Source organism: Gorilla gorilla, chromosome 18 (assembly GCF_029281585.2).
Source record: "Gorilla gorilla gorilla isolate KB3781 chromosome 18, NHGRI_mGorGor1-v2.1_pri, whole genome shotgun sequence".
NCBI classification, from domain to species: domain Eukaryota; kingdom Metazoa; phylum Chordata; class Mammalia; order Primates; family Hominidae; genus Gorilla; species Gorilla gorilla.
In genome coordinates this window covers 100,920,320-100,934,780 of record NC_073242.2, presented here as the reverse complement: position 1 = coordinate 100,934,780, position 14,461 = coordinate 100,920,320, and the positions used below count along the sequence as shown (strand labels likewise).

Sequence of the window (14,461 nt, the reverse complement as noted above, 5' to 3'; positions counted from 1 at the left end):
AGTTGCTGCTTTGTCATTTCTTTTCTCCTGGCACTTATTTATCCAGTAACTTAGTATCCATGAACCATATCCCAAATCCCAATCTCATATTTCTCACATCCTTCAGTTTTCTCTACCTGACTGTCTCACTGATATATCAGCTTCCTTGGAGCTCCCACCCTCTTCTGGTTTTTCCACAAGTGTCTGACATTACACTATATTGCAGTCCTGATCACTCAGTTTCTAAATTGCTGTGTAATTGTTGACTATGTTCTCCCCTGATACCATTTCCAGAGAGACACAAAGTCTTGTTGTTTTTCCTTCTCTCTCTGCCACTTGTGCCATCTTTCAGATTACATTTAGAGTTTGTTGTTCCTTCTCTGGAATTTTGTTTGCAGCGCTTCCCAGATAGATTCTCTGTGTATAATTGTGCACCTTTCCATCACCTTGTCACCTAATACAGCTCAGTTTCCTGAGTTTGGATTTTATCCTCCAGTCCAGGGTTCTCAGACTTCATTGTACATCAGAATTACCTGGAGGGCTCACTGAAGTATGGACTTCTCTCAGAGTGGGGCCCAAGAATTTGCCTAACAAATTCCCAAGTGTTGCATCCGCTACTGGTGGTGGTCTGGAGACCACACTCTGAATACCACTGTTCTAGTTAGTGGTGATTCATTCAAGAGGTTCATTCAGGAGTTGATGAAGTCAGGTTGTCAGCTGGGCAGAGGATAGATTCAGTGTGGGACAAGACTAGAAGTAGAGCTAAAGTGTCCCCAGCTGTTGACCTAGTTTACTGATTGTACCACAGTGAAGAAGAGTCAGATTCCAGAAATAACGTAGGTGATAAAATTGGCAGGACTTGAGTATTAACTGTCAGCAATGAGTGATGATGGGGGTTAGAATGTCTAGGATTAATCTGAAGTTCTGGCATTAGAGACTGGGTTGAAATTGGTGTTATCAACAGAGAGGGAAAAATATTGTCACACTGCCACTTAGTTTATATAAATTAGAAAGGAAGCCATTTTGGGGAAGATGAGTTTGGTGTTGCTTGGTGAGTCAGTGTGTTGGGTCATCCAGAGAGTCTGAGGCAGTGCTGGGATGAGGGGGATGTGGATATGTGCAAAATCAGTTGAGGCATTGGAAGGTCGGAGTGTATTCCCTGAGCACTCCGGTAATGAAGTTTAATACCAACATCTGAGGAGTGAATAGAGGCTCTAAACCAGATGCCAGAACTTTGTGGAAGGGTAGAGTTGAGGCCAGCAGGGAGGGAGAAGGGTGTCTGTTGAAAAAGCATGAGGGGCTGGGCATGGTGGCTCATTCCCGTAATCCCAGAACTTTGGGAGGCCGAGGCAGACGGATCTCTTGAGCCCAGGAGTTTGAGACCAGCCTGGGGAACGTGGCAAAACCTTGTCTCTACAGAAAATACAAAGATTAGCTGGGCATGGTGGTGTGCACCTATAGTCCCAGCTACTCAAGAGTCTGAGGTGGGAGGATCACCTGAGCTGGGAGGTCGAGGCTGCAGTGAGCTGAGATTGTGCCACTGCACTCCAGCCTGGGTGACAGAGCAAGACACTGTCAAAAACAAAAAAAAACAAACAAAAAAAAAAAAGAGAAAAAGAACCAAAACCGAAAGAAAGAAAAAAAAAAACCCCAAGAAGCATGAGGCTTGGTTGGCAGAAGCTATTACAGATTGTCTTGGAGCTATAAAGATAAGGAGCTAAAAGAGCTACCCAGCAGCAGCAATTTAATTCTAGAAGCATGGTTTTCTAGGAAAAGCCATCAAGGAGCAGAGTGGATTGTGCCAGGAGACTCTGAGCTCCCTCTACAGGATGCTCTTGAATACAGGCAGCGCAGCCCTTTATACAAGAATCGAATGGGAGTTGGATGAGATAGGCCCATCAGTGCAAACCATGACTCTGTGCGTGTTTCATGGGCATAAGGTTTGGGGCAGGGTGAACACATGTGGGGAACAGATAGATTGGCTGAGAATAGGGAGTACCTAACAGGAATAGGTGGGTCCTGAGATACCATTTGAAGCAAATTGTCCACCTGTAGGTACAAAACTAAAAGACTGAAAATATTTACTAAATCAAAGAGATTTTTGCCCTAGGAAGGTTAACTAATAAGAGACTTTTTCCTAGGGTTTAAAAAATGTTAAATCACATTTTATGACAGTCAATTTTATATCCTAATGGAATCCCTTCTGGTAGTGAGAGAAGTTCCAGATTTTTCGTTGTAAAAATAGTCATATAATGGTCTAATATCCAGTTCTTTCACATTTTCTCATTACCTATCCCTCACAGGACTTTCCCTCAAGTCCCTACCTGTCCCCTCTGCCCCACACTCTGGCCCGGAGCCAGAGGATTGGCTCTGGGGCAGCAGGAACCTGTTGTTTTAGGAGATGGTGACCTTCGAGGATGTGGCTGTGCACTTCACCAAGACAGAATGGACTGGCCTTTCTCCTGCCCAGAGGGCCCTGTACAGAAGTGTGATGTTGGAGAATTTTGGGAACCTGACTGCTTTGGGTAAGGCCATTTTCCTCCTAGGACTCAGATCTGTACTTTTCCAATTTCCTTCTTTTACAGCCTGGGGGGAGGGGTGTGGAGTGGAGAGGAGAGGTTGTCTCTTGTGTTCTCCACTGAGTGACTGCAGAGCTGAGGCTCAGTGACCAACTTCAAAGATTGCTGGGTAGGGAGAGGTCTTGGGTCACTTTGATCTCCCAATGAAGGGAATTACTGTCCCCTGGTAAGAGTATGTTCCATCTTCCAAGAGGCTCTGCACAGTAAGGAATAAGTAGTAGTTGTTGTCTGGGGAAGGGCATGTCCCCTTCCCTGTGTTTGCTCATGCCTTGTGGATCTCACTGACTTACTTATCCTTGAGTGTTTTTTTTAGGAAGAAGTCACAAATGCTCAGTTTCCTGTTGATCAGAATCTCTTTGGCCTTCTCCAGTCGAGAACCCTCTTCTGTGGGTCTTATTCTTACTGAGACTCCTGGGGTTTTCCTTCTTTTGACACAGCAGATACAGGGCTGAAAAGTACCATTTTCTTCCTGTTTTCAGGGTACCCAGTTCCCAAACCTGCACTGATCTCACTTTTGGAGGGAGGGGACATGGCTTGGGGCCTGGAAGCACAGGATGATCCCCCAGCAGAGAGGACCAAAAACGTCTGTAAAGGTAGGTGAGGCAGATTTAGAACCAACAATTGTAGAGTTTTATGGAGCACTGTATTTTAAAATGAATCATGCTGGGCAGGATTTAAATAAAATAGATGATTTCACCTAATAGGTAAAATATGAAACCTTTCTCACCAATCTTAACTCTTACCAACATGTAATCACTCAGTATGTCTCATCTGCAATCCTTGAATCCATTGCTCCTTTCTGAGTTTCAACATTGCCTACCTTAGTTGTCCTCCTTGGTTGGGATGGATTTATTCAGGAGCAGTTTTTGAGCAACTTGCCGTGTGCTGAACGTTGTTTAAGAAGTTCTGGCAGGTACAAGTTATGGAGACAGATGTAAAAAGCGAAAAAGAAAAGTATTAAGTGCTATTGGGAATGGGACGGAGAATGTGAAGGTAAAATGGGCCAGATCTTCCCAAAAGTTGGCCATAAATGGGGAGAGTTGAGTCAGATAACACTAGGAAGTCATGGCATGGGAGGGGCTTTTTGAATTCATAGGAATTCAGAGCTGAGCACAGGGCGTGAAGTGCCTTTAGAATAGGCAAGTGGATGGCTAGAGCAGGCCATTGAGAAGGTGGGTGGAGAGTCTGAGATAAAAGGCAGGTCTGAAACGGTACTCTAACACAGCTGGGTTGAAACGACCCCCAGGAAGAAAAAAGGAAGGCTGAATCTTAACCATTAAGGGATATTTAATTTCAGTGAGAGAAGGAAGAGAAAGTAGACAGTCAAATAGTCAGATGGGGGCCACCAAGAGCAAACAGTGAAATTGAAGGCAGAGGCAGGAGTTTCAGTGCAGGTGGTTTGTAGAGAGCAAATACGTGGAAAATAATGAAGCTAGCACAGCACTTCAGCCTCTTATTCTAAGAATCTGAAAAAGAATCATCAAGACAATTGAGAACCTGTTGGTTTGTTCTCACACGCTTCCTCTCTCTGGTGATTATTCTTTTTCAGACTCTTGGTTACCTTGTTTACTTCAATCTCAGATTACTCTTCTCTGAACATTCTCCTTCGGAGTTCCCTTACTCCTTTAACTCACACTCATAGGATGAACTTGATTCACATGAGTCCCAGGTAACCCACATTAATGTTAAAACCAAGCCCATCATTTCATATAAGATGGATTGACTTTAACTCATTTAAAATGTCATCCAATCTTTTGGAACACAAATGCCATTTTATGGGCTGTTTGTCTCCTTTTTGCTGATAGGAGAAAGAATACTCTCAGTCTGGGTGTGTCTAAGTAAACTGTTCATCCCTTTTCAAATAGAGAGTCTAGGATAGTAGTTTCTCTGCATGTTTGAGGTTCAGCAGTTTTAGGGCGTTTCCTCATCGTCTACAGTCCATGTGTGGTTCCGCAGTTAAGAACCTCTGGACTAGGTAATCTTACAACATATTGGGAATAATGCTCTCTAAGCATTTCTGTGATTTTCTTTCTCTCTGTCTTGCCACAACCCAGTGTCTGTAATGTTCAGTGTCTTAAGTCTTTTGGGACATCTGCAGGGTATGAATTTTTAAAAAGAACAACAATTCATCCTTTGCCTTTGCTTTCTGATACTGTTCTGTTTCACTTTCTGATTCTAAGTCTTGCCAGCCCCAATGTCACTACTTGTTCTTAAGACCTGTGCCTTCTTTGGCATTTTGTAGGCTGTAAGTAGCATCAATTCAAAAGATACTAGCTCATGCCAGGGATGACCAGACGTCATTCAAATATTAGAGTAGAAAAGCTTAGGAAGCAGTCTCGTGTGTTGTGTCCACTGATACCCTGTTCCACCTCAATGTTCTCTGCCTGAAATTTGGCACTTTCATTTTAACAGCCTTTTCTTCCCAGCATGCTGATGTGAAAGTTGAAATGATCTCTTTTAAAGCCTTATCATTTTCAATGCTCTATTATTTCTAGTATAGTTCTCAGGTGGCATTATTTGTGTTTTCTATCTCTTATGTCAGATGTTGAGACCAACATTGACAGTGAGTCCACATTAATCCAGGGAATTTCTGAAGAAAGAGATGGGATGATGTCACATGGTCAGCTGAAGAGTGTCCCTCAGAGAACTGACTTCCCAGAAACACGTAATGTGGAAAAGCACCAGGACATCCCCACAGTGAAAAATATCCGAGGAAAGGTTCCAAGAATCCCCTGTGCAAGGAAACCTTTCATATGTGAGGAGTGTGGGAAATCCTTCAGCTACTTTTCTTACTATGCTAGACACCAGAGAATCCACACTGGGGAGAAACCCTTTGAGTGTAGTGAGTGTGGAAAAGCCTTTAATGGTAATTCTTCGTTAATTCGGCACCAGAGGATTCACACTGGAGAGAGACCCTATCAGTGTGAGGAGTGTGGGCGAGCCTTTAATGATAATGCAAATCTGATCAGGCATCAGAGAATCCACAGTGGGGACAGACCCTATTACTGTACAGAGTGTGGGAATAGTTTCACCAGTAGTTCCGAGTTTGTTATACATCAGAGAATCCACACTGGGGAGAAACCCTATGAGTGTAATGAGTGTGGCAAAGCTTTTGTTGGTAATTCACCCCTACTTCGGCATCAGAAAATCCACACTGGAGAGAAACCCTATGAGTGTAATGAGTGTGGCAAAAGCTTTGGAAGGACTTCCCATCTAAGCCAACATCAGCGTATTCACACAGGGGAAAAGCCTTATTCTTGTAAAGTATGTGGACAAGCCTTCAATTTTCATACAAAACTAACTCGGCACCAGAGAATTCACAGTGAGGAGAAACCCTTTGACTGTGCAGATTGTGGAAAAGCCTTCAGTGCTCAGGAACAATTAAAAAGGCATCTGAGAATTCATACTCAGGAGTCTTCCTATGTATGTGATGAGTGTGGAAAAGCCTTCACTAGCAAAAGAAATCTTCATCAGCATCAAAGAATCCATACTGGAGAGAAACCCTATGAGTGTAGCAAGTATGAGAAGGCCTTTGGGACTTCTTCCCAGCTAGGTCACCTTGAGCATGTCCACTCTGGAGAGAAGCCTGTGCTGGACATTTGTCGTTTTGGCCTCCCGGAATTTTTTACCCCCTTTTACTGGTAATAGTACACTCCAGTGAAATGTACTGAGTGGATTCCATCTTCTACTCAGGAATGGAATGTGTGACACAGGCCTGACTCAGCCTCTGACCCATCCCTCAAGCCACAGTTAATGATTCAGATGTCAGTAGATGACCAAAGATGGTCCAATTAGAGTCCCAGGACTGCAAGAGCTAATAGGAACAAATACTCTCCCACCGCCCACCCCCATTGGTTTTAATGCTGAGAAGAAGAACTAGACTCTTACAGAGGTGAGAATGAAGTCCACACAGCAAAAAATGCATCTGAGAATTGGAGAGCAGTAAAAGACTGAAGATAATGTTTGAACAGCCACATACACCATGCCTGAAGCTAAAAATATATACGGGTTTTTGAATTGCAGCAGCCAATAAATTCCATTTTTGTTTGGTTGGCTTTGGCTTTGGCACACTTGAGTTAGGTTTTCTTGCCTTGGAATAGAATTTTGACTTAAACAGTGTTGTCAGTGTAGCAGTTGTTTGAAGTTTTCAGGGATAACATACCCGATGGAGAAATGTTTTGTGTGTATGATATATGGGAAAGTCTTTAGTTATAGTCATGGCAGCTCCTAAACCCCATGATTGTGATGAGATTGGGAAGCCCATTGTAACACTGGAGAGCCCAGGTTATATCGGACACCACCAGTAGATAGAAGTTCTAACAACTTGAGCTCTGTAACAAAAATCTCATTGTACTGCAAAATTATGTCTGCATCAGTGAATCCATTCTCAAGAAAAGTCTTAACTAGGAAACTAAAAGCTTTCACTCTTAAAGCTTTCATTTTCTGTTTATTCAGTTTTTTATTTGGAATGGATGCTACTCTAGGCCTTAAACTGAGAAATGCCAGGCTATTGTAGCTATTATAGCTTGGTATTTGCCATTTTAATTCCTAGGACAGCATGCCCGCTTTGCCCTTTGACCTGGCTAGGGAGCCAAGGAAATGCCATGGTTCTCAGTCATAAGACACACTGCAGAGATCTCTCAGTAGGAAAACAGAGCTGGCTCTTTTCTTTGGTGATGAACATAAACTGCACCCTTTTTTTCTCCCATGTGTCCTTCTGCTGCCAGCCAGTGTTGGAATCTCCCTACCCAATTCCAGACTTAATTGCTTACTGAGTCTAGCACCTGGGTGGCTTCACCACCTCTTCCTTACTTGTCAGCAGATGAATGAGCAGTTGTATCATGTGCTTGGGTTGACCAATGAATGATAGACTTGGGGAATTAAGTAAACACCTTTTAATTGAAGTATAACACAAACATAAAAATGCATGAGTCAGCCAGGCGTGGTGGCTCACACTTGTAATCCCAGTACTTTGGGAGGCCGACATGGGCGATTCATCAGGTCAAGAGATCGAGACCATCCTGGCCAACATGGTGAAACCCCGTCTCTACTAAAAATACAAGAATTAGCTGGGCATGGTGGTGCATGCCTGTAGTCCCAGCTACTCGGGAAGCTGGGGCAGGCGAATCGCTTGAACCCGGGAGGCGGAGGTTGTAGTGAGCCGAGATTATGCCACTGCACTCCAGCCTGGCGACAGAGTGAGACTCCTCAATAAAATAAAACCATGAATCATGGTTGTACAACTTGAAGTTTTACAAAGAACATAGCCTTATAATCACCAAGATAAATAATAGAACATAGCACCTTACAAGTCTCCTGTACCTTGTTATGGTCCTTATGGAACCTCTACCCTGACTTCTATCACCAGAAATTATTTTGTTCTTTTGTGTCAATGGAATCATCAGTACAGATTCATTCTCATTGCTATGTCGTATTCCATTACATGAATATACCACAATTTATTGCTTACTGTCAGTGGGCATTTGGGTTATTTCCAGGGGGATCTTTTTGAAGGCAGAAAACCTAAAAGCCACTCAGAAAAAAAACTGGTTAAAGTAACCATGGTCAGGGACTGCTTCAAATGCTGCTGCATCAGCCCAGCTGCCCTGTAGTAAATGATAACAGCAGTAATTTTTTTTTGGCCCTTAACATGTGACAGACACTTTCCTAGTCACTACACAGATTTACTCAGTATGATAACTTTATGAAGAGTGTGCTATAATTAACTCCATGTTACAGTTGGGAAGACATTAATTAGGTTGCCTAAGGACACAGTAGTGGAGTAGGTATTCGAATACAGGCAGTCTGGTTTCAGAACTCATGTTCTAGCTGTTGCACAGTATGGCCCTATGGAAGTTATATGTAAAGTATGTGGCACTGTGTCTTGGTAACAGAAGAGAGATTGTTGGAAGAAACAGATATGGTCCTTAGGGGTGGAGGAGAATATTAGGATAAAGTCAAGATGGGGAGGCTGTGCTTGGCTTCACACAATGGGAGGTGGAGAATTGGCATCAAAGAGGAAACCATAGGTTGAGATAGAATCATAAGATATGTCCAGTACAAACTGTCCCAGGAGAGTTGTCATGAGGGAGGTAGCATGCCTCTAGTAGGGAGAGGATCTGGTTCTTAGTACTGCCTCCCTGTGTTATTGGCTGTGTACCTCTCAACAGCGTCTGAAAATGGGTGTCTTCATATCATGTACCTGAACCAGAGAGCTGGCCCCACTGAGGTCCAAGTAAGGCCCCCCAACTTCAGCCTTGAGGTGTAGGGATAGCTGAGTGAGGTTTGTTTCCTTTTCTCTGTTCTTCACTACTGAGTAGTTAGCTCCCTTGGCCCCTGACCCCAGTGCCACTGTCAGGAAGCCCCCTCCAATTGAGTAACTGTCTTTGAATCAGTTATGATTAATGTACTCGTTTTCTTTGGCTTCTTAACAGAAATCTGTTCTCACAGTTCTAGAGGCTAGAAGTCTGAAAACAATTTCCCTGGGCAGAAACAGTTCGTCAGCAAAGCCATACTCCCTCAGAAGGCTCTAGGGCAGAATCTGGTCTTTCTTTAAGCTGCTGGTGGCTGCCGGCATTCCTTAGTGGCAACATCACTGCAATCTGTGCTGTCTTCACATCACCTTCTCTGTGTCCAATCTCCCTGGCCTCTCTCTCATAAGGGCATTTATGATGGCATTTAGGACTCACCCAAATAGTCCAGGATAATTCTTTATCTTAGGACCCTTAATTTAGTGACAACTGCAAGAACTTTGCCATTTAGGGCAACATTCATGGGTTCCAGGAATCAGGACCTGGTATCTTTGGATGGGTATTATTCAGCCCACCACCGTCACTGAGGTTCATCTGTATATATTAGAAAACCCCTAAACAAGACACCCTAATACAAGATAGAATTTTTATTAGGAGTCTGGAGATAGCCCAGGGCAGCTAAGGCAGTTCTACAATGTTAGTGGGGACCGAATCTCCTTCCAAAGTACCACTTGGCCATCCTCAATGGGGCCATTATCCTCATGGTCCAAGGTGGCTGCTAGAACTCCAACCATCAAGAGCTTGTTCCAGACAGTAGAGGAAGGGGAAGAAGAGCATGGCACTTTGCCTTAAAGAAGACTTTCTGTAAGTACCATAGAACATTTCTAGTTAAATGTTTATTTCAAGAACTTAGTCACATGACTATACCTGGCTCCCGAGGACACTATATCCTTCAGTTGAGTGGCAGCGTACTACATCAAATAACTTCGAGATTTTGTTTAGGAGGAGGAAGGGGAACAAGTGTTTGAGTGGATAGCTAGCAGCCTCTGCCATGGCGTATGACTGCCATTGTATTCTACATGTCTAAAAGCTTTGGATAAGGAAAAAAAAATTGGTATTTGAATTTCAATGTGCATAACAACTCTAGGATAGTTGCTATATTTATCCCCAGTTTACAGGCTGGGTATAGTGAAATCTAGTAGATTGATGGGAGAATAGAGCAGATACCTCTGAGATGCACGCACATCACTTTGGCACACCTCTCGTTTTCGCTGTAGCTGCGGTGAACAGTTGTATGTGAACTTAGAGCTCCCTTTGCACTGCTCAAACACTCCACATGCCTTCTGACATTCTGCCTCAGGCACTTTTCCAGAGCTCACTCAACTAGGAAGCACAGCCTGCGAATACACAGGGCAAGTCAGCAATCCCAGAAAAACCCTTAATGATGCTGGACAAGAGCTTGAGGATAAAGGTTCCAGTTTCCCATCTTTCAAGTGGACAATTAGAGGAGGAATTCTTTACTCTTTCCTGGAGGTCCCAGTGCTCATAGCATCCTTTAGAACACTTCATATTGTCATTTCCTCCTATCCTGTCTCACTCCTTGGGTTCTTTTAGTACTGCTTCCTGGGATCATCTCCTGAATAAATGTGCATTCGAGTCCTTGTCTCAAGCCCTGCCTTCAGGGAAACCCAAACTAAAGAGAGGGAGACAGAACTTTCAGGCAATGAGAATGTGTCTTATATTCTAGTAGTGAATATTAGTAGTCTACTCAACTGAAATCCTTTAGATGTTAGAGGATGGCCCAGATGAGCATTTTTGTGATGAAATCCCATTCTGTTTTCAGTGGTGGCTGCACATTTCTTATTTCTACTTCAAAGAAGCTTCCTCTCAGAGCAACTATGCTGTGGGGCGCAAAGTTTTTGTGTGTCACTGAAGTGCATAATTTTAGATAGACTAAGTTGTTTATATAACTGTAGCTATGTGTGGCCAGGAGGTAAAACATGGTAAATATCACAGTTATCAGCCTGTAAGGAGGACCTGGCAATGCATGTCCCTCAGATTATCAACTAAAACAAGCACTTGGAGCCATGCAAATAAAAGAATCCTTAGAAGTGTGCCACATACAATAAATGATTTTATTAATTACTCAACTTTTTTTTTGACACAGGGTCTTGTTCTACCACCCAGGCTGGAGTGCAGTGGCACGATCATGGCTCACTGCAGACTTGCCCTCCCAGGCTCAAGTGATCCTCGTACCTCAGCCTCCCAGGTAGTTGGGACTACAGGCATGCGCCACCACACCCAGTTTATATATATATATATATATATAGATTTTTTTTTTGAGATGGAGTCTCGCTCTGTTGCCCAGGCTGGAGTGCAGTGGCATGATCTCGGCTCACTGCAACCTCTGCCTCCTGGGTTCAAGCGATTCTTCTGCCTTAGCCTCCTGAGTAGCTGGGACTACAGGCAAGCGCCACCACGCCTGGCTAATTTTTGTATTTATTTTTAGTAGAGATGGGGTTTCACCATATTGGCCAGGCTGGTCTCGAACTCCTGACCTTGTGATCTGCCCCCCTCAGCCTCTCAAAGTACTGGGATTACAGGTGTGAGCCACTGTGCCCATCAGTTTATATATATTTTGTAGAGACAAGGTTTCACTATGTTGCCCAGGCTGGTCTAGAACTCCTGAGGCCAAGCAATCCTCCCACCTTGGTCTCCCAAAGTGCCGGAATCACAGACATGGGTCACTGTGCCTGGCAATAAATATTTATTTAGTGACTTCTGTGTGCTAAGCAACATGCTAGATGATAGCGCATGATGACAGAACATGTTACTGATGAGCAACATGGAGCTTCTCTCCAGTTCCTGGTGCTACTGCCTTGTTCTGAGCCACCAACATTTCTTTCCTAGACTACCACAATTGCTCCTTAAGTAGTCTCCCCACTTCTGCTCTTGAATCTTTCTAATCTATCTGCCAGTCAGCAGCCAGGTGTGCTTTTAAAAATATGGAACATAACATGCTTTTCTTAAAACATTTCAATGGGTTTCCATTGACCGTGGAATAAAATCCAAACTCTTTAACATGGCCTGCAAAGCTCTAATGACTTCATGGCGCAGCACTTCCTCCCTCCTCTCTCCCCATGATGTGTCAAGCTTTTTTTTTTTTTTTTTTTTTTTTTCCACTGAAGGGCCTACACATGCTATTCCTCCTGCCTGGAATGCTGTCTCCTTGATTATGTGCCCAGATAGTTCATTCTTATCTTTCAGGTCTCAGCCCAAGATCAAGATCACTTCCTCAGGCCTTTCCTTACCTCCAAGTTAAAATGGTATTCCCTTGATATTATCTCCTAAACACCTTGCTCTTTACCTCCCTCACACGAATGAAAGTTTACAATAATATATTTATCCAGGTGTGGATTTACTTAAAAGTTGTGTCCCCCACTACAGTCTATGTTCTACAAAGACTGTAACATGTAAGCTTTGTTTTTCTTCATCTATAAAATAGATATAATACCTTCTGGATCTTCTTCAGTATGGATGTGAAGAAAGCATTACATAATAAACATAAATGTGTCTAATAGTTAATGAAGTGCAATTCAGATGAAAGATGTCTTTGGGCCAGGCATCATGGCACATGTCTATAATCCTAGCACTTTGGGAGACTAAAATGGTTGGATCACTTGAGGCCAGGAGTTCCAAACCAGCCAATGCAGCATAGCGAGACCCCATCTCTACAAAAAAGAGAAAAGAAAGAAAAATGTTTTCATGGCTCAGAACACCTGAATGCAAGGTAACTCACCAGGAAAGGAGTGTAAGGTAGTTGAATAAAGCAATTGGAACACATGAAGTTTCAGATTTTATTACATTTTTATTATGTTCAAATAGTGTTGAGGTAATTTATTGTTAACAACAAGAACAGTACATAGCTTCCTTGTCTTTTAAATCTTTCAAATACAAATAATTTATGTTTACAAAAATTTATACGATGTAAGAAAGCTTCCCAGAAGAGCCTCTCTTAGCCATTTGGGTCCACAATAAATTATCATCCTTGGAATCTCTGGATTTTGAGGCAGAGTGATAGAGAAGACAAGTAGGAACTGGGGCACTGGGTGATATGTGTCAGGTTCTGACCAAATGAGTTCAAAGAAAGGAATAGGGTGAGATTAAGTATCTGGATATCAGGCTTAAAATATAGCCAGAGGGAGGCTGGGCATGGTGGCTAATGCCTGTAATCTCAGCACTTTGGGAGGCCAAGGCAGGTGGATCACCTGAGGTCAGGAGTTCGAGACCAGCCTGGTCGATATGGTGAAACCCCATCTCTACTAAATATAGAAAAATCAGCCAGGTATAGTGGTGGGCGCCTGTAATCCCAGTTACTCGGGAGGCTGAGGCCAGAGAATCGCTTGAACCCGGGAGATGGAGGTTGCAGTGAACTGAGATCGTGCCACTGCACTCCAGACTGGGTGACAAGAGTGAGACTTCTTCTCAAAAAAACACACACATATATATAGTCAGAGGGTACCAACACACCAGGTTGGAGGACAATGGTTCTGAGGCCAGCCCCAGAACCTTGGAGAGCGCCACAGACACCCCACTGAGTCGGAGCTAGCACCTTGGACAGCACCACGGCTTCTCTGTTTTCTACTGCTGTCCTTTGTACCTGGATGACGCTAAACACAGGTTGCAGTGGTCACTGTTAATTTCCTGGGGCTTTCCACTCCGGTGTACCTGGCAATTGTAATCCTCTAAAATCAGCAGTCTTTTACAAGGTTCTTTATGACAAGGTGGGGGTTGAGATTCTTTCTCTTCCTTCTAGAAACTTCAGCATCAGAGCTGATAATTGGACCGACTCCATTGGGAGGTCTATGGGATTGGTACCTAGTATCATTGTGTTATGCCAGAGGCCAACGTCCTTCAGATTAGGGGAAAATGTGTAATACCTGGTCATACTATGTAAGGAAGAATGCTCCGGGCTCTTCCTAGGCACATATAAGCAAATTATCAGGCAATACATGTGAGAAAGAAGGTATGTTGTATTCATTTGGAGACAGGCTGCTTGATTCTTTTTCATACCCTCTCCTCACGTGCTAACCCCCACCTGTTAACCTATTTTCAGAAACATACAATGGATTGGATCTGCTTTCTCTGTGGTAAAAATCTTCTGAACTTGATTGTTGTTAGCATGTTTCTGTGAGGTTATGCACAAAAAACTTTGAAGGAGTTTGGCACTGTAGGTCTTTCTCCTACTTATAATATGTCGTATTTACAAACTTATGCATTACTAACTTCATTACTGACAAATAAAAAAGTGTAATCAGGTCCACAAATAATTTAGAGGAGGGGAAAAGTTAACATTAATTGAGCAACTACTGAATCCTGGTCCCTGTTGTATGTACTTTAAGCAAAACAATATGTGTAGTATTTACAACAACTGTGAACTATTATCTCATTTTTCAGATGAATCAATGGAATTTCAGAAAAGCTAAGTGGTTGTCCAAGGTCTCATAGCTAGTAGGTGAAGAAATCAGGACTTCTCAGTCCTGTACATTTATTTTTAATTTTCTTTTCTCTGTGTTTCTTTTTGAATAGTTTCTATTGCTATGTCTTCAAATTCACTCATCTTTTTTCTGTAATGTCGAATCTTCCGTTAAT

At 43.0% G+C, this 14,461-nt stretch overlaps 1 protein-coding gene across 3 annotated transcripts in view; it reads left to right on the top strand.

Moving 5' to 3' along the window:
* ZNF19 (zinc finger protein 19) overlaps positions 1 to 6,990 on the top strand; it is a 92,579-nt gene extending 85,589 nt beyond the window's left edge. For all 3 annotated transcript variants that reach the window (XM_055366422.2, XM_063699730.1, XM_055366423.2), the window contains 3 exons: positions 2,378 to 2,504; positions 3,038 to 3,151; positions 5,101 to 6,990. In XM_055366422.2, coding sequence (XP_055222397.1) covers positions 2,378 to 2,504; positions 3,038 to 3,151; positions 5,101 to 6,203 — 1,344 coding nt within the window. In that variant the 3' untranslated portion in view covers positions 6,204 to 6,990. The remainder of the gene's footprint in view (positions 1 to 2,377; positions 2,505 to 3,037; positions 3,152 to 5,100) is intronic.
* Positions 6,991 to 14,461: the final 7,471 nt, after the last annotated feature.